This window comes from Argopecten irradians, chromosome 2, assembly GCF_041381155.1.
Source record: "Argopecten irradians isolate NY chromosome 2, Ai_NY, whole genome shotgun sequence".
NCBI classification, from domain to species: Eukaryota; Metazoa; Mollusca; class Bivalvia; order Pectinida; family Pectinidae; genus Argopecten; species Argopecten irradians.
The window spans coordinates 14,859,904-14,885,907 of NC_091135.1; the positions used below are offsets into that span (position 1 = coordinate 14,859,904).

Genomic DNA, 26,004 nt, shown 5'->3' on the forward strand with positions numbered 1-26,004 from the left:
CAAATGGTATTATTTCACTTATCAAAAAACATCGATTTTAGTCATTTTTTTTTGTTACTTTGGAATGAAAATCAGCTTCACTTCAAGATATATGAAAAATATTATTGCATCCCGGATTCGCAGACGCTATATTTTTGACTAATAATTTTTTGTGTTAATTACATATATTATATATATACGATTATTTATTGTTCATGAAATGATTTAGTTGCATCTTTTATTACAGTGCGTTGAATATAGTCCATCTAAACGTTTTATATGTATATACAATTTACATATATGCAACATATTAATAGCACGATTATAGTTGTTTTATATGATCCATTTCCAACAGCAAAATAAACTAGATGATTTATCAGAATCTTCACAACACCAAACTGTTTACGAAATGGGTTTTAATTGGAATATGTCTTATCATCGTCTATCGCACATGCATCTGTAAATTAACACGTTTTAACGTGGGATTTCAATATACTCTATGCTTCCCTACAACTACGAAGTTTACTTCCTGTGTGTATGATATTTTTGTCTATTCTCAGGGTATTTTCTGCTATCGTGTTCGGTGCTATGGCCATGGGAAACGCAAGCGCCTTCGCACCTGATGCGTCCAAAGCACAAGTAGCAGCGGGACATATATTCGCCTTACTTGACCGAGTGCCGAGTATAGACTCAGAATCAGATGATGGAGTGAAGCCGAATGATGTGAGTTTTTTTAGCAGTCTCATGAACCGATCACACACTGAAAATTGAATTTAACTTCAACTTAAGTCCCCGAAAAGAAATGAAAACTCGATGAAGACATTTATAAGACAACTACTTAAAAATGATTTCGGAATGCTTTCACAATTAAGAAAACGATCTTCTTCTCCACAGAAGAAGATTAAATCTAAATCTATGATAATTGCAATTCCAGAACCTTATCATATCGTCACGTTAAATATTTACCGAATTCATATTGATTATTCTCATAATGATAGCTATTTCATTAACAACATGACCAAAACTATTCAGCAAAGAAAGCAGCATAAAATTTGCTATTTGTTTTGATGACACTGATAAGATACATTCGTGGACCTGTGGTTGTGTGATAGGAAAATGTGCGATGGCACAACGTAAACTACTAAAAGCAGTAGATGCGCCTTTCATGCGCATAATTATGCAATCGGTCATCCACGCAATGTATAAGCACATCATACAATTCAGTTTAATTGATGATTCTAGGTCTTTATGTTTCATCTTAAAGATAAAGAAGATCGGAATCAATAATGATTAGAAGTAGAACGTTATTTGCAGTTATTGTCGTTCCTATCACTCGACATATTTCGTTTTCAGGAACACTTCACCAGCAAAGTAATATTCAAAGACGTGCAGTTCCGGTACCCATCGCGACCGGATATACAGGTATTACAAGGCCTGAATTTGTCCGTAGAACCTGGTCAAACATTGGCACTGGTAGGGACCAGCGGATGTGGCAAGAGCACCACTGTCCAACTCATAGAGCGCTTCTACGACCCGGAGGAGGGATCCGTGGTAAGTTTTCATGTCATGGAGTAAAAATAATGGATAAAATACAAACTGCTTCAAAAGAATGTAGGATTCAAAAAGGAATAAGACTGGAGACTCTGGAACGGTAAAACGATACCACTTATCATCAAGCTAAACATTAATTTTAAGAATGTTTGTGTGAAATACGTGAACTTGGAACATGTGGTTCGAGAGAAAATTTGTGGATAAATAAAACATGATTCTATAGCATAAAAATTACCAAACTCAAATATGATTTTATGAGATGCAACATTATATATACATTTTTGTATTTTCCAGTGTTCAAGTAACATATTTGATAAAATAAAATATTCTATGTGTATAATTATTAGTTCGATCGGTTCTTTCATAGTTACTATCATTTTCGCTTGCAAAGGGTTTCAATACGATGATCTCCTTTTCAAGAGAAGGAAGGTTCAAGATCGTAATTCTCAGCAAAGATGAGTTAAAATGAAACCAAGATTATACATAAAATGAAATATATTAGCGTTGCTATCATTGTAATGAAAAAAAGTTTCATCCAAAAAAAAAAAATGAAATCTGAACTACGAAAGCATTTGACATCATATCCATATTTCTCAAAGGTACTCGACAAATACGATGCAAAAGAATTGAACCTTCATTGGTTACGGTCACAGATTGGGATAGTATCACAGGAACCAGTACTATTTGACTGTAGTATAGCGGAGAACATCGCGTACGGCGACAATGACCGGGTCGTACCAATGTCAGAGATCATGGAAGCTGCTCGCAAATCCAACATCCACAGCTTCATTGAAGCACTGCCTGGGGTATGTGTAGCTTCAGGTCGTGCTCTCCGCCGATCTTTAACTAACTTTTAATTGCTCCTTATTTTTATTGTCATAATATAGAGGGAGTGGTTGCTTTAATATGAGACATGATGCCCTACGTACCCAGTAGATCAGTCTTTCTATTATGACGGTCATGGAGTATCAATGTGAAGTCATATTTTTTGTTGTCTTTACCTGACTTGCCATGTTGGACTACATAAGTCATACTATGAGAGTATATTTCATTGATGAATAAGCAAATTTTGCGTTAGTTCTTATACGAGCTACTTACATTTTTTGTATAACCAATATTAAGTAAAAGAATACTATTCTCATGACGTCCGACGTCATTTCTAAACAGCCTTTCGAATTCTATTGTATAACGGATGTAAAGTAGTAAAAATCTTAAATCTAGAGAAAAAATAACCTTGTTTCATCGTTATCAAAACATTTTACAGGGTTACGAGACAAATGTTGGATCTAAAGGAACACAATTAAGTGGAGGGCAGAAACAACGCGTCGCCATTGCACGTGCGCTTGTCAGAAATCCAAAAATTCTACTCTTGGACGAAGCTACTTCTGCTTTAGATACGGAGAGTGAAAAGGTAAGTATTCCGTATAGATGTAATGATAATTAATTGTACTGCATTACAATTTTTCAAGTAATTGAATGTGATGGTAATTTAATTAATTATATTACAAAAATGCATGTAATGCTCAATTACTTTTCAATTACATTTCAATTACATGTGATGGTTTTTTTCAATGACATGAATATAGATAGATTTGTCAGATTACATCTTCCATATTTCTGTTCTCGCTAAAGTTTTTTGTCTTTCATTTTAGCTTTAATATCTTTATGATTTATAGTTACTGCTTATCATACATTTGTAGTTTGATAACAGTTCTTAATTTAGCATTATTGATCAATAGCGAGAACAGTATCTTTCCCACCTATGCCATTAATTGTATTAAATTAGGTACAAAATAAAGTTTGATTTAAAGAACAGAGGGTCTAGACCAGCTACCTGTAATTATAGATAATCATGCATACCTTGGGGCAAACAGCATAAGTGAGAACAATTGATCGTTACTTTCACTATTTCTGGGCAAGTAGCTAGGTACAATGTTAGAATCACACCTAATGTGACATTCAAAATGACACTAGGTATATGGCTTAACAAAAGATTTAATTTCCATCACAAAAAAACCCTTAAAGAATATACATTTATTTATACAGATAAAAATATAGGGTAAAATGCATTACATTGACCGTCACATCTATAGAATTTCAAAGGTGGCAAAGTTATAATATATCACAATTATTACCTAATATTTTTTTTATTTCTGTTACTTCTACCAATGTAGACCGTCTTAGTATCCGTACTCTGTAAATTTCTGGTCACCCCAATTTTGAAAGTCTGATAATTATCAATGTAACCTCAAAAATTAAATGTACTTTAACATGATTGTACACGTATAGACGGTGAAATATAAATACATACTACCATGACTGTTCTTATAAATGTAATATTTGGATATTTAAAGTACCTTATCAATGAATGCATATCTTAAATTTAGTATACAAATGTACATGGATATGTATTGTATAAAGATAGCTACTTTTACATTTTTGCCCAGTCCATAAAAGTTTTTCTTTTAGTAAAAAGTGAAAGTAATGCGTGATTTCATTAATTACATTGCAAAAAAACATGTAATGGTAATGGTTATGCCATTTTAAAATGTAATGTGTAATTTAATTAATTACATTGCTGCAGATCACGGAAAATATCTGAAATCTAGAAAATCAGGGAAATGTCAGAATGATTAAACATACGGTTACTGAAAATGTTAGTGTAACGATATTGTGATATACATTTGTTTTTATTCAATATCAAATCCAAATACTTTCTCAATATATGGATACGCTAATAAGTTTTATCCATTGAAATATATTTTTTATGATTCTTTATATTTTACTTAGTAATAGTCTGTTTATGGAATTATAAGTATACTTTTATTTGTGTAACGTCAGGTTGTACAGGAAGCCCTGGATAAGGCCCGAGAAGGCCGAACCAGTATCGTCATTGCCCACAGACTGTCTACCATCCGAAATGCTGACAAAATCTGCGTCATCAGATCAGGGAAGGTTGTAGAGGAGGGTCGCCATGGTGACCTGATGAGCAAGCAGGGAATCTATTTCAAACTCAATAACGCGCAAGCCGGACAGAGTTAATGTGTGCCAATGGTCTAGCTTTCTTAAAAGAGTCCTGACGGCATTAATGGATGACCCCCAAAGACACTGCCTGCTGTCTTTGTCCTTGCCTCATATTCTTCAACATCCATTCTGTTAAAATGAGTTTAATAATTGCATTTAGCAGAAGAACTCTGAGCAATCCAATGTCGGCTTATTGACAAAGTGTGATGTTACATGTATAATTGATTAGGATAGTTCCAGACAATTGTTGCATTGACAGCAAAGCTAAACTAAACAGTATTTGAAAAGATTTTTAATATATATTTCATGTATATATTAATTTTGCTATTTTTTTATATTGAATGATAAGTTTTAACTTTCCTCATCTCCAGTATTTAGTTCTAACGTCGCTCACCTTGATAACAGTTATTTCATTACACTTTCACAACTACGTTACCGACTTCATGAATGTGACAAATGTCACAGATACAGGACGAGGTATGTGATACACGAAAAAAAACCCGACTTGTTAATTAATCGTTTGTATATGATGCAATGATTTTCTGCATAAAAGTGTCGTAACGAAGGAACTCAATACCGATTAATGGATACGGCACAAAGAAATGTTAATCGGTGTTGTTCTCTTGAAAAAGGATGGACCAAGTGAATTATTGACCATGTTTTGTATTCCCTCTATATCCGTAGAATTATTATTATTGAATATTTTGAGTTACTAGTTAGGGACATTGCTTTTATAATCATTCACATTGTGATATTATATACGACTGATTTTTATGTAGTTATTTGTATTCATTTTCGCTTTATGACGTAATCTTCAAATTTAAACATGCCTATAGGCAAGGCAACAGATGAAAATCCCTATTAAAGATTTCATTCATTATTGCAACTATATATCGATAAAAGACACCATTTTTTTTTAATAATCAAAGTATTTCATGTGTAAACTTTTGAAGAAGGTCAAGAAGGTCATAGACAAAGGTTTTACAATCATTCTGTTTAAGAACTTTTCAGTGTTTGTCAGTTTTTTCAGATTAGCCCGTGTCTTATTAAGATTATATGTCCATTTTATAAACATTTACATCGTAAAAACATTCTTCATTGAAAGTGCTATCTTCGTTTATCATCGACGTTTTCTACTATTTGAAATGATGCCCCTGAAGATATAAAAAGTATTTCGTTGGAGTAGTTATTAAACTTTTTGATAAATTACTGCATTTGTCTATTTCTATTAGGCAAATGATTATGTATGGTTGTGAGAATACACGTACTTTATAGCATGTAAACAAATCAAAAGTAAACAAAATAAAATATGGTTATGTAATGTTATTAGTCTTTGTTTGTGGTGGTGGGGGTGTCGAATCAGGTTTTACAACTTCATACATCATTATGTAATCTATACACACATATAGATTGCCTTGCTAATCGAAGGCAATATGCATTACTAAACACATAGGGGAACCTATATTTGAAAATTGAGGAAGATCCCTTTGTAATACTCTATGAGAAATAGAACTGTTTACAGACAGAGACAGGAAGGGACTGGCAGACAACAAGGCAAAAGGCTATTTGAATAACCCGCCATGTGGAAATCATATAAATAATAACGAAAATGACACCAAGAGACGTTAACCGCTAAGCCCCATTGGCACGTTTTATAAAATGGACATACAAAAGTAAATTGATCATTCTGCAATACCCCATACCCGGTATCTTATTACCACTAGTTAATCCACATGTTAAAATAGTAGTAAACACATATCTGCATTATCACATATATACTTCATTTTATAAAAAAACCATGATATATCATTATCAATATTGATCACAATAAAAAGTAACAAATAATTGCCATCATTTGAGCAGTCAATTTCATATATTAGCACACGTTGAAATACATGTACTTAGGATCAAGAATGAGAGTCAAAATTATTTTAAGATGGCAAAACTTTCACGAGTTGGATTTAAACTTTTCAGTTTTGTCTCTACAGAAATGTTCACGATGTAGAGCACCAGACAAAAGAAAACGTGCCAAAACACTCCCATTTCACAAATCTGAAGTTTGTGAAAGGTGACATTTATTACAGGTAGTCTACTTGAATGGCATGTGAATTTCTTGCAAAACACTTGAAAATGTTCACAACTGAATTTAATCTCGCTGTTAAATGGCCATATACATTTTTGAAGAACTCTTTTATTCTTCACTTTTCTGACACGATTTCCATGTAGCTGGAACAAGCCCTCCGTATCATATCATGTGGTAGGACAGATATTGTTATATGTATTTGTATGTACCAGAAATTGGTCAAGGAACAGGAGCATTGGCTTTCCGTAACGCTAAGCATCCAGTCACCAAATCATTCGGCATAAGCTTTAATCGAGAGTATTCCTCCGCTGTGCTGTACCGGAGCTTGGTTTCAGGGTCACGATAAAATGCCTGAAATTGAATTAAAGAATGCATGAAAAATTTGGAGTCTTGAATAACTTCACAATTCAACAGTAGTCAAAACATGGTGACTTTGGCAATCGGGCTGCATATTTTTTTTTAATAATTTATCAAAGTTACCTCCCTTTATTTTGAGTTTGTGTTAAAAAATTAAACATGTCTACAATGATTAGTTGGTAACCATACAGCTACAATGACAAAAACTTATATATATGAATAGTATAAGGGATGTAGTTGACTCGATATTTGAAATTCAATATTACCATAATAACTGTAGACAACATTAGAAAATTTGACTGATTTGGGGGCCAAGGTAATAGGACTAAAACCATGCAGAGGTCTTTGAGCTTTGTAAACTTATCCATAAAACTAATTGAAGTAAGCAGTAACACAAACTAGCAGACTTACTGGTAGACCTGAGATATCCGAGTATTTCTTTGCTGGTTTAAAAGATGGAGGTGCTTCAATTGACCCATCTGAAAGTCATTAAAAAATATTTCTTAACAACATTATTTATTATACCAGATTATTGAGAACAATTACCTGGTAAACATTTTCAAAAACAACTGAATACTTGTTGTAGACTACTGTATAGCTGTATGGCGATTTCTTTTCTTTAGCTAATTAAAAGTAGAAGTGATATAGTTCTTATTTGATGTCAATACAGTGTTTATATAATTCCAATCATATGTTGCAGGCATCACATCTTCATCTTTGTTATCTAAGACTAATTTAACTCTTAGCAGCTTATGTGAATCCTTATTTTATCTGACAGTAATAAATAAATTTGTAATCAAAGCAATTTGTTAAAACATGTTCAACTTGCCATCAGTTAGAGCAGAAACATTGTCGCAAATTATATACTCTTTTCACCTACAGTCGAAACTCTTTATCTCGAAATTTAACGGGCAAACGATAATAGTTCAACTCATCCGGAATTCGACTCAAACGTAATGTCATTAGGTCGGATCAAAGCGTGGTTTGTATTAAATTATTTTGGTTATGTTTTCAGATGTTTTTGGATATTTTTTGATAGATAAAAAACTTGAATTACGATAATATGATCGTCATGATATAGGCATGCACCCTGATTTCCCTTAGATGATATATATATACTGTACTGACTTCAGTGATTCATACAACAAACTTATACGGAATGTAGTAGTTGAACAAATAAACACAAGCATCTTTCTTATTTCAGAAGTTAATAGTATATTTCAAAATAATAACATAGCAAACTAAACAATAGTTTTCACCTACAGTAATAGACTACACACTCAGTTTCCGGCTCTCAAACACATGTTCATTCATACTGGTTAATATAATTTACAGAACTTAATTTACAGTAAATGGAACGAAAGTATATTTCTATATCAATACTGCTTGACTAAGATACTAGTACAATGTACATATGCAACGACTAGTTAAACATCTAACATTGTGGGTTTGTTAAACTATTTTGCACAATCAACACAGAGTCGTCTTGTACTTTATAAATAAAGGGATGTTAAATTAATACAAAAATACACACACACATAACAATCAGGCACTCTCCATTATTCAAGCACTAAAACACATACGATGCATTTTACACATGCATTAAATCCATGAAAATACAGATGCACATTAAGCACTAGTTTTCAGTTTGATATTATTAATGTCCTAGCTAAGCAACACACTTTGTTGAAAGATGATTATTCACGATGAAAGTGTTCAGACTGGCTATAGTGATGACAGAACTGTCTCTGCTGTCTCTGTGCACTCCAGGAACTCACGTAGAACATCGCACGCAGATAGGGCACTTTCCAGGGTTGGTTTAGGTTTTGGAACATCATTGTCGTCGTCATCACTGGTGGGTTCTTTATCACACACGTCATAGTGTTTCCCACAGGAAAAAAAAGGGCATGGTGCTGGGTTTTGAAAAGGGCACCTTGACCGCGATAAATAACCATCAGAGGGGCACAAAGGTTATATCGACAACTTCCAATACATGGGGAAATCTTTAAAACTGTCTTGTTGTTTATTTAATTCTGGTTCAACTTAATATCATTTAAAAGCTTTAAACTCTCTGAGTTGCTAAGTAATATCAGGACATCTATTTAATTATTCTGAGTGAAAAAAAATGATTTTGAAAATTGTAATCTGCAGATCATATGATCATGACTATAATTGATTCACAAGAAAGATCTAAATTTCATTTATATTAATTAAAAGAATGGGAAAATTCAAAATGTATTTCTTTATTTCAATCCAATTACCTTTATTTTAATATATATCTTTATTTAAATATTAAAAATACTGTATTGATTTGAATAAGATAACATGCTTCATAATAATGGACAATTAATTAAAATAATGTTCTACATTTACAAGCACTAAATTAAGAAAATACAGATAAGTGTTAGAGTAGTATGCAAAATATTTCAATTTAATCTGATAGAGAAAAAAGTTGATTTCTTTTTAATTTGATTTATTTTAATTACTTTGCTATTAATAATTTTATTATTATTAAGATATCTTTTCTAAAAATAAATTCACACCGAAATTCTAAAAAAATAATACCGTTTTCATTTTTAAAAACGTGAATATTAGTAAAATCCTGAAATTCAATACCTCCGGATCTACTATTACAATACACCCAAAATGGCGGCCATTACGATTGCAAATCTTGTGACATCCATCCGATATAGATAGGCCTATTAAACATTAAAAACGGAGTAAATCATTTACAGTTGTAAGCAGTATTTGTTTTTGAAGTAGTGCTCACTAGCTGTAGTCATAAAACTTATTGAAAGGCCAGCTGATTGTTTTCTAGGCTGCCGATCGGCTGCTTGACTTCAGCTTACGTAATACACAGACCTGAAAGTGACACCACAAGCCAAGGTGGAAATAGCCCAAGGCTGCTAATTAGGGCCACTGGGGTGTTGGTCAGGGGGTCAGGGAGTGGTCACACTTCTTTTGTTTACTTAATTATCAAGCCACTACCTGGTATTTGGTAATTTAGTAGAAGTGTACTGGGGACAAACAGGGCACGGCGTTAGGTCAAAGGGGCATGGCGTCAGGTAAAAAGGGCACGGCGCGGCGCCATGCTAATCGGGGCTGTGGGAAACACTATCACGATGCTGTTAATAATGTAGTCGTCGGTAGCTTCGGCTGATGTCGGCACCACACTGTCAACTGCTACCTAATCACTAATCTTCACACCAGTAGGGAGGTCGAAGAGGATACCGAGTGGAACTTTCTCATCTGGGTCGTCATCGCTCATGGGGCTTTGTCATCATCGGAGAAAGTAATGGCAGGAACAAACCCGGTATGTTTGAAACAGTTCCGGATAGTGGTGTCTTTCACTCTCCCCCAGGCTTGGTGTTACATGCATATATCATCAAGGATAGTAATGGAAACCTCACCAGACTTGTTGTCGACGGCTCTGATCTTACGCTGAATGACCAGTTTCCTATAATGTACCTTGAGGTTGTGGTCCATTGGTTGGGTAACGCTTGTAGTGTTGGGAGGGAGAAAAACCAGTTTCACAGACTTTAGGTTCTTAATAGTGGGGTGGGCCGTACAGTTATCGATTATCATGACAACTGATTTCTTCTTTCGTGACATCCTATCATCGAACTTTCTCAACCATTCAATGAAGAGTTCTGATGTCATCCACGCTTTCTTATTTGCCCTATACAAAGTCGGCAAAGTTTTAAGGTTCTTAAAACAGCGAGGATTTTTAGACTTTCCTATCACTAATAGATGTTGGAGCAGACAATGGCTGTCAGGCGTTCTTTACTCTGTTTGCCACCATGACAACTCACAGATTCATACTCGAGAGTTTTTTCAGGCAAGAGTCTGTAGAATATGCCCGTTTCATCAGCATTATAAATGCTGTCAGCATCATTATCTTTGAGGATGGAAGCCAATTTCGTTTTCCATTTTCTCATGTCCTTTGACAATGACTGGACGTCATTGGACTCTCAACAGACACGTTTAAAAGTTATGCTATAGATACTTTAGTTATGTTATGTATACTTTTAAAGCATTTTAACCAGTTTGTAGAGCAATCAAACTCATCTGATTTTATACCTAATCTTTCGGCAAAGAACTGTGCCTTCTCTCGTAAAATCTTGCCAGAAATGGTAGCATTCTATGCGCGAGCATTACTAAACCAAGCAAGTAGAACTTGCTCCACCTCAGGAAATTTAGCATTTCAACTTTTTTTCCTTTGCGGTCCAACACTTCAGAGAGAAATTTCTGTTTAATTTGTACGTTATTTTTCATCCATATTGATAATGTTGATTGTGGAATGCCAAAATCAGTAGCAATCTGTTTCTTTGACTTCACCGCCTTCTCAACCTCCATGATAGCTTCCTATTTGACATCATAGGATTTTGATTCTAATTTTCGCTTAAGACCCTTTCCAACGACTGATCCAGTTATCCCCCCCCCCCCCAAACTGAAATTAAATTCGAGATAGAGACTACTTTTTTCCGCTGAATATCTGTTCTAAGGACCAGGAATTGACTTTGACTCAACCCAAGTTTCGAGTCATCGAGTTTCGAGTCAACCGCTCTTAAAATAAATATACAAAGAAGAAAAAAAAAGGGACTTAATAAAGGAAATAAGTTTGACTCAACTGGAATTTTAACTCAACCGATTTTGAGAAAACGAGTTTAGACTGTATTTAGAACTTGCATATACAGGTACCATCTTTAATACAATATACTTACATGTAACATCATCTGGTTTCCATGGTAACAACTTTTCAGCTGCAACGATTTGTTTTAAATTTTTCCAAACTCTTGTTCGTTTACTAGCTGCTGCTCCTTTACTGGAATGCTGCATAAAATATTTGGAAAAGGAAATTTCAGAAATTTGTAAAATGTATGGAAATAGTATCATATTCAGTAGTGTCAAACTTTCAAGATTTGTCTTGAAATGTCAAACTACAGTACGTATATATACTGATCGAATTACAATTAGGTTAATAAGATGCTGAAACTGCTGTCAGCTACTTCTCGTGAAAAACAAAGCTAATTATGATTATATTGCTACTGTATTAAGTTCTTACTCGTGCAAACCAGCTTATTTTTGTATGGGGTTAAATTCTGCATAAATCGCCATGACAGATGTTCAATTACAAGCACTATAATATGTTTGAACTGTAAATCCTGAAATTGAATCATTGTGAAAATAAGTTCATTCACAGTACTTAATGTGTCCAGCTAATTGTTGAAACCATCATTCAGATATATTACGAACAGCATATGCAGGTACTGTATTCAACATGATAAGCACCCAGGACACTTAAAAAAATTATAACAATTTAAGAGGGGGACTTATTAAGAACCAAAATGTAAGTTGTGGCTACAAAACTTCAAATTCAACCATATATTTTAACTCTTTCCATACTCATGGCACATTATAATCTGTCTGACAGTAAACAAATATATATATGCCTTCTTTCCTTTGAGACACATTATTACGTCGTGATTCACATGTACCATACTCGCAAGTTCATGTACTATGGGATACAATGCCAAAGTTATAAGCATCACACAGTTGTAAAATATCGTTAAATCCATAGGATGGGGGCATTGAAATAGCTTCAACTCATTCTCCAAATGAGGAGAGGGTCGCTTATTAGGGGAAAGGTGTTACGCTCATTACAACAAATATGGACATGTTCTTTTACGTGTTCTGTTATGTGGGCGTCAGGGCCTGACTTTGGAGAATACCTACATACCACAAAATTAGGATCTTTGAATACTGGAATCTTATCTGTAGTTTCTACTGTAAATGTAGATTGACTCTCTTCTGTAGTTTCTCCTGGTACAACCACATCATCAGTGATATCTGCAGGGTTGGTTACACCTGACGATGGCTGAAAAATAATGTGAAACAAATGAAGTAGAAGTAGATATGGTTCAGTATATAATAGTGATCCCGGGTTCAAGCGTGGCCGCTGATCACCGCCGCCCAAGCAGCTCAATTATCTATTGATACAAAAGTTATTTTTGAGATACCAAAACATACTAATTAAACAAAATAATTCTCAACAAATACTTGTCTTATCGAGTGAAAAGAAACGCCAATGTAAAGTTTATTAAATTTCACAATATTTACATTTAGTACATGCTTTACGGACAGAAAATTTAGGGAAATGTTCACTATTATAGTGAAATAAGGCTATAATAGCCAAATATAGCTATATAAACAGTGACAAAATGCATGGATTCTGCCGAAAAAATGTATTTAAAGCAAAAAGTGAGAGTTACAGTGGAATATGATCCATGTTCTTAGTTATTACAAAAAACGATATTTGAAATCTACAAGAGGCCCAAGAGGCCTTGACGGTCACCTGAGTGCTGGTACAGAAAGAGCACTGCAAAGTTGGTTCAAATCTGTAAAAAGTATTTACGAATTAGAATAAACTTTAAAGTTGAACCTTCGTATTAGAATTTTTATTATTTGATTTCATTTTGATAGTAAGTGTATTATGTTACCAACCCTTATGTTTAAAATTCCAATTTGCTTTGCCAACGCATACGTTAAACATGAAAACCAAACTAGAAGTCAGTCAGTATCAGTGAAATTTTACTTCTTAATCTATGAAGATTATTTGATTCCATCAAACCTGTGAATTCAGAGGATTTTTAAAATTTTGACCCATTTTGGCCCCGCCCCTCTGGTCCATGAGGGTCAGCCAGGACCAATATGGATATGGTGTTAAAATGCTATTTCATGCTAATAATTCTCACCCAGTTTGACTCATTTCCTATTAAAATTACGCAAATGATGTTCATAAATGTGTTTTTCCTATATAAACTGATAGCTATAGTAAATTTGACCCCCTTCCCAGAGGAAAATCTGAGATCCAAGGTGAAGTTTTGGCCTATTTGACCCCTTTTGGCCTCGCCCATAAGGCCCCTGGGGGTCATTCATGGAAAATCTGTTGATATGATTCAATGGCCATTTCATAGGGATATTTCTGACAACATTTGACAAATTTCCTATTTATAAATTAAATGACCAAATAATGCTCAAAAATGTGTTTTACCTATATTAACTATAGTAAAATTAACCCCCTCCCCAGGGGGAAACGAGAGATCCCCAGGTCATATAATTCACAATTTTTGAAGAGGGCCTTGAGACCTTTCTATCTATGAAGCATATTTGACTCTACCCCATCTGTGAGTGGAGAAGAAGATTTTTGAAATTTTAGCCAATTTTTTCCCCTTTTGGCCCCTCCTAAGGATGTCACGGTTCAAGATTTTTCAGCTCGGTGCGGTTTTTACTTTTTTTGACCGGTTTTCGGTTTATTCGGTTCGGTTCAGACCAATTCTTACTTATACACTATTTATGTCTATTTTCTATCAAAAGCAAGATTTTTTTATTTAAATTCAAACAAAAACAATTAACAGTTACATATCTTTTAATATGTAAGTTGTAAACAAAAAATAAAACAAATAAAACAAATGAAAACAAATTAATCAAATCAGTTCAAAGTCCACTTGACTAAAATGACTCTGGCTCATTAGTCAATAGTCATCAAACAAAACATTGTAAATTGAATTTTGGCACATAGTTCTTTTTCATGAAAGCTGCGGTTGATTTGATAATTTATACCATATTTTTTTTCAAAAATATCAAGCGATCAATCTGATCAGAAGATAGCAAGGATCTTTGTGCTTACACACAATCCCCTGCTGTTGAAAACACACGTTCACTTGCCACTGATGTGGCAGGGATACATAAGTATCTCCTTGCTAATGTTGATAAAAGAGGGAAGTTGAGCTCCTGTTGTTTCCACCACAAAAGAGGATCAGCATCAAGAGGCATGTTCTGTGTTGACTTATAATTGACCAGTTCCAGTTCAATTCTAGTTTTCAGGTACACTGCAGGCTCAACACAAGTCACAAAAACCTCTCCAAACAGATTGTGCAGTGCTGATTTTGATTTTTTTACAAGGAGTCACACTGTCGTCCGGATTAGCATCTGAAGCCTCTGTACGGGTAAGAGCTGAGGTTGATGAAGCTGACATACTCGGAAGAGGAGGAGGTGTGGGATCAAGATTGGGCTGCTCATCATCATCCATTTTCTCAGTCTTGATCTGAATTTAAAATAGAAAAGTTAGAAATATATATATATATATATATTATGTAGTTAATTTCTGTGTTATATGTGTAGTGTTTGTTGAAATTATTGTGCTGTGTGGTTTGATAAATTGAGATATTGTCTACAGTCTACACAGTCTGCACTCTTTTTAGTTGTTATTATTTCAAATATTTAACTCGGTAAAATGGATACCTATCATACCTTAGAAATCATCTGAATCGTATTGACAACGTCTTCAGTTTTCTGTGCCAAGGATTTGTACACTTCCTCTTTTGGTGCATCATCCAGGTAGGGCATGGCTTTAAACCTAGCTTGGATCTATGCAGGAACTTTCATGTAGAAACAGCTTCATGGTATGGTCGCTATAACTGTAAAATGTCAAATAAATCATGTAAATACTTGCAATATTTTCATTCCTGATGCTTTATGAATGATATATGATAGCATTTTATTTTAAGACTTCGATAATAAAGTTTTATCAATAAAAGAATTTTGGCGTAAATGTATGATAATTAAAATCGTCTTACTCATCTGTAACCTTGACTAAACACTATAACTTAATACAACATAATTTCATTTATAAATTAAAAAAAAAAAAAATTTCAACCAATAGAAAACTAATTACCTTTGTTCCAACTCCTTTATCATGGCCTCTTTTGCTGCAGTAACAACGTTTCCATCGTCATCCTGGATATCCCTTAGTTGTTGGAGCATCATTTCCTTAAGGGGATGAATTAATGAAACTGTTGGAGATTTCTCTGAACATAGTATTGTAGTTACCTTCTTTATGGGTTTTAAAACCTCCATTACTCTGGATGCTGTTGATATGTCATCTTCAGACATTGTGTACACATCTTTGAAGTTTTTCTTCAAGTCCTTGCTCAGCAGGGTAGCTTCTATTGCTGGCTGTTGTTCTAGGAAGCACTCCAACATGTCAAAGGTTGAGTTCCATCGCGTGGAAACATCCATGATCAGTTTATGGTGCGGCAGCTCCAGCAAGGTTTGTTTGGTGTTTAGAATAGCCATTGCTATGTAACTTTTATGAAAATATGTCACAACTCGTTGAATCCTTCCCAGGAGCCTGTCCAGCTGAGGAACTTTCAATCCCTGTTGTGTGGCCAAATTTATGGTGTGGGCAATGCATCCAATGTGTGGCTGAAACCCAGCAAGTTGTCCAGTATTGATAATATTCTTGGCATTATCAGTAGTGAGAGAAGGCATCTAATCATGCCGTTTCAAGTTCCATTCATTTACAGCATTAATCAACAGCTCTGATAAATGCTCTGCTGTATGGCTTTAGTACATTACCCTCGTCTGTAGCACAAATGATTTAAATTCCCAGTTGTCAAGGAAATGCACTGTAATAGTGTTATAACTCTGGGTTGCTCTGGATGTCCATGCATCGGTGGTAAGGGCCATAAAGTCAGCTTTCTGCAAACATTCAGTTACTGGTTTTTTTGTATCATCATACAAATGCGGAATAACCTTTGTAGGAAAGTGTGTCCTACCTGGCATGTCATATTTCGGTTCCAGCACAGTTACCATATTTACGAATTCCTCGTTTTCTATCACCAAGAATGGTCGCATATCTTTGGCAATAAAAACACCAATAGCCCTTGTTATTTCTCTATGTCTTGTCGAGTTACGTGAAAACTTGTTTTTCGCCGAAAATGTGTCATTAATTCGCAATTGACTTCGGTCTGAAGGGGGGACGGCAACTTGAAGTTAATTCCGTAGGCTCCTTAGATTTACTGGAAACACAAATCCCGTGTTTTCTCGACAGATGAGCTGACATTGAAGACGTCGATCCTGTAGAGTATATGAACTGCGTTTTGCAGATTTTACAAACAGTAATATTTTTGTCAAGTACGCCTTCATTATTTAGAAATTCGAAAGAATCCCATACCACAGATTTGAGTTTGGCGCATTTGGCAGTCATTTTGTAAACAATCCTAAATGATGCGTACGTGATCACACTAACGTAACAACGGGCGGCACTACGTATGTGTATCGTTCAAGATAAAACAAAAACGGCACACGCCTTTGACGCATTGCAGATGACTACGAACTATTTTCCGAACCGAACTGAAACATAGAAATAGCAAACTGAACTGTACGATTACATATCTCGGTTAACCGTATTTTGGGTTAACTGATGTGTGACACTCCTAGCCCCTCCCACAGCCCCCTGGGGTTGGGGGTCATATAATTCACAATTTTGATTGGCCTTATGCCTTAGAATTTTTTTTTTTTTTCGAAATTTCATTGAAATTGCTTCAGCAGCAGTTTTGGAGAAGATCAAAGACACTGTAGGGGCTTTCTCTGAGCACATGACAGTAGTCACCATTTTCAGAGGCTCAAGCACTTTCATGACATTTTCTGCTTGTGTAATGTCCTCATTTGATAGAGTAACAACATCCTTCACATTTTTTCTAATTTCAGGAGCGGTCAGTGTTGCCATGATGGGGGCTTGTTGCTCAAGAAATCTCTCAATCATTTCAAAGCTGCTGTTCCACCTAGTCTGTACATCCTGGATCAGTTTGTGTTCTGATATAGCTAGAAGTTTTTGATTTCTTTTTAAGGCAGCTGTGGCAGTAGTAGATCTGTGGAAAAAGCTTACTATTTTTCTAATCCTACCCATCAGTCTACTCATTGAATTTACTTTCAAACCTCGCTGACAAGCTAAATTTATCGTGTGGGCGAAACATCCAATGTGCGGTGACAGGTCAGCAGTGTGGGCTGCTATATCCATGTTGGAGGCATTATCAGTGGTTAAAGAAATTTTCCTGGTGTTATGCCTGTCTAATCCCCATTCACTGACAGCTTCTTTCAGAACTTCTCCAATGTTTACACCGGTATGCGACACATCCAGTAATCTGGTTTGAAGAACAAAATTTTTAATTTCCCAGTTATCTGTGACAAAGTGTGCTGTTATGGTAACATAACTCTGACATGCTCTAGACGTCCAAGAATCTGTTGTCAATGCAACAGATATTGACTGTTTCATCTCTTTTAACACATTATCTTTAGCTTCTAGATAAAGTTCAGGTATTACTTTTTCTGAGAAATGTTTTCTTGACGGTAATTCGTACCTACTATCGCATTCGTGGAGCATTTCTCCGAAAAACTTATTATCAACAATGGACAGGGGCCTTAAATCTTTGGCTAAAAATAACCCAACTTTCCTTGTAATTGCCTTGGCTCTTGGCGAATTAAATGCATATTTTGCTTTATTTACGTCGGTAAGCTTAAGCTGCCCACAACCTGAGGTACCTGGCTCCGTTTTTATACTCGTAGTGGTAGTACTTTTATTTGACGGCGTATTTGACAACGTATTTGACAGCAAGTTCGGATGATGCCTCGCAATATGTTTTGACATATTGGTTGTGTTTCCAGTGTACTTAAGAACTGCTTTACATGCTTTACATACTGTCTTTGTTTTATCGATCTTTTTAACGCCATTATTTTTATAAACTGGCTGTCCAAATGTTTTCCAAACAGATGATTTGGTGCCTTGCGGCGAAATCACATCGTCCCATTCCTGTGTGTCGGCCATGCTTTTAAACACTTTCGCTCTGATTATGTAATCTTATATTTGATTGGCTTACATTCATCACGAAACGACCAATCAAACGCTATCTAACACAGTGCATGTATTCCCGGAAACGAGACTCACAACTACTTTCACTTTCAGAATTTCGATCTTTTGGTGTTTGTTTTCAGTCATTTTATTCTAAAAAAATTTGTTTAATGGAATTTGAAGTTACAATATAGGATTGCTCTTTGTTTTTCACAACAATATAGCGGATCGATACCGTATCGTAATTTGCATCTGTGGACCGATACTTGTATCGTTTTGAAGTGTACCGCGATTCACCGATGCATCGGTGTATTCGTCCCGGCCCTAGTAAGGGCCACAAAGTCAGCTTTCTGCAAACATTCAGTTACTGGTTTTTTTGTATCATCATACAAATGCGGAATAACCTTTGTAGGAAAGTGTGTCCTACCTGGCATGTCATATTTCGGTTCCAGCACAGTTACCATATTTACGAATTCCTCGTTTTCTATCACCAAGAATGGTCGCATATCTTTGGCAATAAAAACACCAATAGCCCTTGTTATTTCTCTATGTCTTGTCGAGTTACGTGAAAACTTGTTTTTCGCCGAAAATGTGTCATTAATTCGCAATTGACTTCGGTCTGAAGGGGGGACGGCAACTTGAAGTTAATTCCGTAGGCTCCTTAGATTTACTGGAAACACAAATCCCGTGTTTTCTCGACAGATGAGCTGACATTGAAGACGTCGATCCTGTAGAGTATATGAACTGCGTTTTGCAGATTTTACAAACAGTAATATTTTTGTCAAGTACGCCTTCATTATTTAGAAATTCGAAAGAATCCCATACCACAGATTTGAGTTTGGCGCATTTGGCAGTCATTTTGTAAACAATCCTAAATGATGCGTACGTGATCACACTAACGTAACAACGGGCGGCACTACGTATGTGTATCGTTCAAGATAAAACAAAAACGGCACACGCCTTTGACGCATTGCAGATGACTACGAACTATTTTCCGAACCGAACTGAAACATAGAAATAGCGAACTGAACTGTACGATTACATATCTCGGTTAACCGTATTTTGGGTTAACTGTGACACTCCTAGCCCCTCCCACAGCCCCCTGGGGTTGGGGGTCATATAATTCACAATTTTGATTGGCCTTATGCCTTAGAAGGTTTTTTTTTTTTTCGAAATTTCATTGAAATTGCTTCAGCAGTTTTGGAGAAGAAGCCGAAAATGTAAATTGTTCATGGACACACGACGCACGGCGCACAACGACGGACAAAAGGCAATTAGAAAAGGTCACTTGAGACTTCATCTCAGGTTATCTTAAAACTCACCTGTGCAATTTTCTGTAAAATCCCTGTTTTTTGTTGCCATAATAAAGGAGAGTAACTCTCACTGAAGAAGAACTTGGACCATACCCCAGTCGGTCCATTGACATTTGTGGCCGCAAGTCAAAAAGGGAAAATAAATGTCATATAAATCCCCTTCCTGTTGAAGCGACTCTGACTCTATTGACACTAATATGGGAGACCATGCATGTGCAAGTTATTGTGACCTTCAGATGGATTAGAAATTGGTTAATTCTGAATTTGCATATTACAGAGTTATCTTCCCTTGCGGGTAGGTATCGATTGTGATGTCACGTGTTTGCGAGCGTAACATCATACATTTTGGAGAAAACGACGAGAATTGCGCTCACAAAATAATGACGTAACAATTGATACCTACCTGCAAGGGGGCTAACTCTGTAATATGCAAAGACGGAATAAGCAAATGCAGACAACAATTTGAATAACGATGATTTCACAGAAAAATGAACAATTGAGTTTTTTTTATTTTAACTTTGTTATCGTGTCAACTTATAGGACAAGGAAACGTACATAGAGTCAAAAACTCTCGCTCTTTGCATTATATACCTTTTCTGGGAGAATTAATGCGTTTTGCCACTGTTTATATAGCTGTATTTGGCTATTATAGCCGTATTTCACTATAATCAGATTAGTGGTATCAGGACTTCTCCCCGACCTGGGTAAGCATGGCACTTGCAAGCTGTACATCAAAGGATGCGCGGCGGGTATCAGTTTCCATTTCGCAGAGTCCTGCATTTCCTAACAAAATTATCCCTCAAATACTGGACTATTACTCAAATGCAGGACTATCCTGCATATATATATACGAGAGTGTCCATCAAAAGTGGAGACGTCCACCATAATCAACATTCTACCGCCAAGATAAGTAGAATTAATCAAATTTATAATGTGCAGTTGAGCTATCATTACAAAATAATACAACTTACTGCCGCTGGACGTTTTTTCTTGGCAGGTGTGGTTGCGGGACTGGTATTTTTACTCTTAGCTGGTTTTCTGTTTCTTGTTGACGCCATATTGAATTTAATAGACGGAAGTGGCAAATAAGGGACATAACTCGCATAGTTGCAGTAGATACTTAGATTGGCGCGAAATATGAAACAACACATGCTGTGTAGAAATAAATAAAAACAGCGGTAAGAACAGGAATAAAAGAATTATTTATAGTTTAAACACTTGTTTGGACCCAAAAAGTGTCTGCAGGGCAATTTTAGACGTTTTAAGGATCGAGATAAAAAAAATGGTAAACGTCGTAGTCTACAATATGTGTGTCTTTAACATAGTCCGCTATTAATCTTTCCTTACATTATTAGGTTTTTTTGCCAAATATATAGACTATACATTAGGCGAAATCTAAAATCCTAATGATTAAGGCAGGTTTAGCAGACTAACTTTAACCTAAATCCATCAAGCTCGTGATATCGGAAAGAGAGCTCTACAGCATGTTTTTTTTTCCAAAACATGAACAAGTAACCTAATCGACTATTAGCTGCGATGACGTAGCTCTGAACGACGGACGGAAGATTTTTGACAGATGGTCGTCGTCAGGGAACCGGAGTGGAGGCAGGGTATTATTATTCGTTCTAATCGAATATGTGTTCTGTATCTTTTCGGACGGGTACGAAATGGTACCTGTATGTCCTAGTGGAGCACTGCCTCAGAACTCACTCGAGCATAATTTTCTATATTTTTTGTAGGTTTCTAATTATTTTTAACGTACACATACTATTATTTTTTGTCCAAAAAATACATAACGACCGTGAGGCGTCAAATTCATACTTTGTAGATTTGCCGTAAAATTTTCTTTCGAAAAGACCATCATATTTATTGTGGAAAAATGTCTCGCTGTGAATTTGATATTTTATACGGTTCAGTTTATTCAAGGATGTATATGAGAAGGGTAAGTCACACTGGGTTTTGGGGAAGTACAAGGCAGGTGTAACTTTGAAAATGGACCTCCTTTGAAAATTGACCTTTGGTCAGTTTTCAACGTTGAAAACGGACCCTGAATGCCGTTGAAAATTGAACATGCCGTTGAAAATTGACAGTGTCTAAGGTCAATTCTCAACGGCAGGTCTGTTGAAAAATGACCGTTGAAAAATGACCTTGGCAAACTATCAACGGATGGTCTGTTGAAATATGACCCTAGTACATTCACATATATAACTGTTGCACAAACATAATTCTCGAATTCTGTTATCGCCATTGTATTAAAATATATCCTCGATTTGAATTGAAATTTGGTATCGTTATCATCGTAACAAATACCTCATTTAAATATTTTAGGTGCTTGTATGTTTATTATAGAGAATACGGCACTACAAAACTTTCATTTTTTTCTACAGACATTTTGTTCGTCCGTGTAGATAATATTAATTTAATTGTTCTCAGACTGAGGAATTGCTATATAACACTGAGGTAACGTAGTAAATAAAAAGGAATTGTTGTTATCAACTGCATGCAAAGTTTGTACTGTGTGGTGTTCACTTCCGAGTACCAGTGGATAGTGTTACAAAACTATAATTATGGGATATTATTAATTTGTTTCTTAATGATTTTTTATAATAACATTTTCGACGATTTAACGTTGGTCAGATATTCAGTAATTGTTAATATTTATTTATTACCTGCAATACAAAAATGCATGTATTACATATCTGCGTATGCATCAGTTATGTTGTGTTATGGGTATGGTTGAATTGTGTTGTTGTGTTATTTTGTGGTAGTGTGTTTTTGTGTTGTTTGTTGTGTGGTGTTGTTGTGTGTTGTTTTGTTGTTGTGTTGTTATGTTGTGTGTTGTTGTGTTGTTGTGTGTTGTGTTGTGTATTTATGTGTGGTTGTGTCATGTTATTGTGTTGTGTGTCATGGATGTGTTGTTGTGTTGTGTGCTGTGTGGCTGTGTTTTGTGTTGTGTTGTTGTGTGTTGTGTTGTTGTTCCGTGTTTGTGTAATGTGTTGTTACGTGATGTTTTTGTGATGGGTTGTTGTGTTATGTTGTGTGATGTTGTGTTGTTGCCGGGTGTTGTGTTGTTAGGTGGTGTTGTATTATTGTTGTGTTGTGGTGTGGTTTTGTTGTGTGTTGTTGTGTGATGTTGTCGTGTGTTGTGTTTTATTGTTTTTGGGTGGTGTTGTATTGTTGTTGCGTGGTTGTGTGCTGTGGTTGTGTTGTGTGATGTTTTGTTATTATGTTGTGTTGTGAGGTGTGTTGTGTTTCTGTGGTGTTGTGTGTTGTTGTTGTTGGGTGGTGTTGTGTTATTGTTGCGTGTTTATATGTTGTGTATTTGTGTTATGTTGTGCGATGTGCTGTTGTGTTGTTTGATGTTGTGTTGTGTAGTGTTGTTGAATGTTGTTGTTGGATGCTGTTGTATCGTTGTTGCGTGGTTGTGTTGTGTGTTGTTGTGTTGTGTGATGTTTTGTTGTGATGTTGTGTCGTGTTGTTTTGTAATGTTGTCTTGTGTTGTGTGGTTGTGTGATGTTGTGTTTAGTGTGATGCTATTTTGTGTGATGTTGTGTTGTGTGATGTTGTGTTATTTTGTTGTGTTTTGTTGTGTGGTGTGATGTGTTGTTGTGTGGTGTTGTGCTGTGTAGTGTTGTTGGTGTGTTGCTGTGCTGTGTCATGTGGTGTGGTTTCGTGGTGTTTTGGTGTCGTGTTGTGTTGTTGTGTAAAACGAGTTTCTATGGGGTCACTTTTCAACGGGGTCAATTTTCAACGGGTCGGTGTAAAAAGTGCGCTTGAAGTTCAGTTTTCAACGGTTTTCGGGGTCATTTTTCAACGTTGAAAAATGACGCGAGGTCAATTTTCAACGGGGGTCCATTTTCAACGTTACACAGGCGCTTTTGTGTTTGTGCACTGACCGTGACGTTGTGCGACGACTGATTTTCCTTTGATATCCGCCGGCGCAGCCTTCGATGTAGAGTGCATTGCGGCAAGGATATAGTCATTGATAGCGGTTACCCATCAATGAAGGATAACCGCAATGCACTCTGGGAGAGATTGCGTCATTTCATGAGCTGTCGTATTTTTTTAACGAAATTTTAAAACATATACTCTAATCTTCCGTCCTTAAAGCAAGTGATAAACGTTGTGCAATTTAATGAACTTTACATTGGTGTTTCGTTTGATTCGATAAGACAAGTATTTGTTGAGAAAAATGATTTTTATTCCCGGTTCATAGGCGTCTCGCGTGGTGTTTAGTAATGTAAAGAGACAGTCACGAATCCTACTCACCAGAGATTTAAATTAAATCTCTGTTCTTACTTAATAAATCCTTGGTTTATTGCTTAGAAGGTAAGTGAGATAAAACAAGTACGGTGTCTTTACTCCATTAGCAGTAATCGGCACCAACTGTAGCTCTAAAGACGACATCTTTATCTAAACTGTCTTAAAGATAATTCTATTTGATTGAGAAAAAAAAACATATATCGGTTATCAGGAATGGAATGTATCACAGTCGCGTTAGAATATTGACGAAACAACAACCTCGATCGCTAAAAATAGGTTTATGAAAATCACAGGTAAGTGTATGCAAGTATTGATAGTGCAACCTCGTCTTAACAGGCCTTCTGGAACAAAAATAGGAAAGAGTGGGAGACAAGGTCAAGGACCTTTTTAGGCGAGAGTTGGGCATAAATAAACATTTAGAGTTTGCCAATGTTCATAGATTCAACAGACCGGGAAAATTCCGCCCTATTGTTGTGAGATTCCTGCATTTTGAGGACAAGGAGGAGGTCAAAAGAAGGGGGTGCCTTTTGAAGGGGAAAAGATACGGAATTAATGAACAGTTCCCACACGCTGTAGAGGTGAAGCATCATAAATCGGCTGGCCACCACGTCAAACTTGTCAGAGATAGACTTTATATCGACGGCCAACTCTTTCAGGATTCTGCATGGAACACTGAAAACCCACGTCGAAAGGATGACAAGGTGACTAGTTCTCCCGAAGAGGAAACCTTTCAGAAAAAGGTATATACTAACAGTCCTGAAAACACACACTACATAAACGACTTTGGTAAGAGAGAACGGACGGCATCTACTCCCAACAGTGCTGTGGATCGTCCTACCTCTAGAGCAGGATTATCATCTTTCGATGCTGGTAATGGGTCTTTCGAAACCAATGGTCATTCCAGCGAACATCACCCCCAACTTAACCTAAAGGAGACAACGAGTCATGGAACGCCATTTAACCTGAGATAGGGAGGCGCGGAGAGTGACTGTACGGATTCTATATCCGTGGTTTCGTGGAATATCGGGAAAGGTCTTTGTGAAAAAGTTGAATGACAGTGACTTTTTAGAAACCATTAACGATATTGTGTGCATTAGTGAATGTTGGATTTCAGACGAAGATGTAATAGAATGTCCTGGTTACTCTAGTTTCGCATTTCCTAGGAAAAGCGGAAGGGGAGGGGGGCATAGTTATTTTTTACAAACATAATTTATACAATAACATTAGAGTTGTACATAACACTAGCGATTCAATAATAGTTCTGAAATACACCAAACAAAATTGTACAATTCACAATTCATTTTTTGTTACTTGCCCCCGGAAAATAGTGTATTCTATACATCTAATAATACTGACTTGTTTCAGAGTTTAGAGGAAACACTTGTCAAATATAATAATGAAGGTTCGGTATACGTGCTTGGAGATCTTAATTCGAGAACAGGTGTTAGACATGATTTTATTGAGAATGACATACCAAATAATGATCTACTAGATAAATTAGAAAGTTTTAACTACAACAGCGATGTAAACTTAGAGATTAGAAGTAATATGGATGAATATGTGAACTCATTTGGTAGAAGACTTTTATCGTTGTGTAAAGCTAGTGGTTTACGTATTGTCAATGGCCGTCACGAAGGTGACAGAGATGGAAGTTTCACTTTCTACAGTAAAAATGGAAAAAGTACTATTGATTATTTATTGACATCTATTGAAAACTTTAATGATATTAGCATGTTTAAGTC

General features: G+C 35.8%; 3 protein-coding genes across 5 annotated transcripts in view; 1 reads left to right on the forward strand and 2 right to left on the reverse strand.

The window, feature by feature from the left end:
* LOC138314562 (ATP-dependent translocase ABCB1-like) overlaps window positions 1–5,875 on the forward strand; it is a 35,185-nt gene extending 29,310 nt beyond the window's left edge. For all 3 annotated transcript variants that reach the window (XM_069254956.1, XM_069254954.1, XM_069254955.1), the window contains exons 22-26: window positions 540–702; window positions 1,333–1,530; window positions 2,130–2,336; window positions 2,795–2,941; window positions 4,372–5,875. In XM_069254956.1, the coding sequence (XP_069111057.1) occupies window positions 540–702; window positions 1,333–1,530; window positions 2,130–2,336; window positions 2,795–2,941; window positions 4,372–4,572 (916 nt within the window). In that variant the 3' untranslated portion in view covers window positions 4,573–5,875. The remainder of the gene's footprint in view (window positions 1–539; window positions 703–1,332; window positions 1,531–2,129; window positions 2,337–2,794; window positions 2,942–4,371) is intronic.
* Window positions 4,853–21,067, reverse strand: LOC138314564 (INO80 complex subunit C-like). Its single transcript, XM_069254958.1, has 5 exons — window positions 20,971–21,067; window positions 12,735–12,872; window positions 11,719–11,827; window positions 7,406–7,473; window positions 4,853–6,988 (listed from the first exon to the last, which is right to left on the reverse strand). Exons 1-5 carry the CDS (start codon window positions 21,055–21,057, stop codon window positions 6,857–6,859), a joined length of 534 nt encoding a protein of 177 aa, XP_069111059.1. The 5' UTR covers window positions 21,058–21,067; the 3' UTR covers window positions 4,853–6,856.
* On the reverse strand, window positions 12,881–17,186 carry LOC138314563 (E3 SUMO-protein ligase ZBED1-like). The gene is made up of 3 exons (XM_069254957.1): window positions 15,732–17,186; window positions 15,308–15,474; window positions 12,881–15,101 (listed from the first exon to the last, which is right to left on the reverse strand). Exons 1-2 carry the CDS (start codon window positions 16,325–16,327, stop codon window positions 15,414–15,416), a joined length of 657 nt encoding a protein of 218 aa, XP_069111058.1. The 5' UTR covers window positions 16,328–17,186; the 3' UTR covers window positions 12,881–15,101; window positions 15,308–15,413.
* Window positions 21,068–26,004: the final 4,937 nt, after the last annotated feature.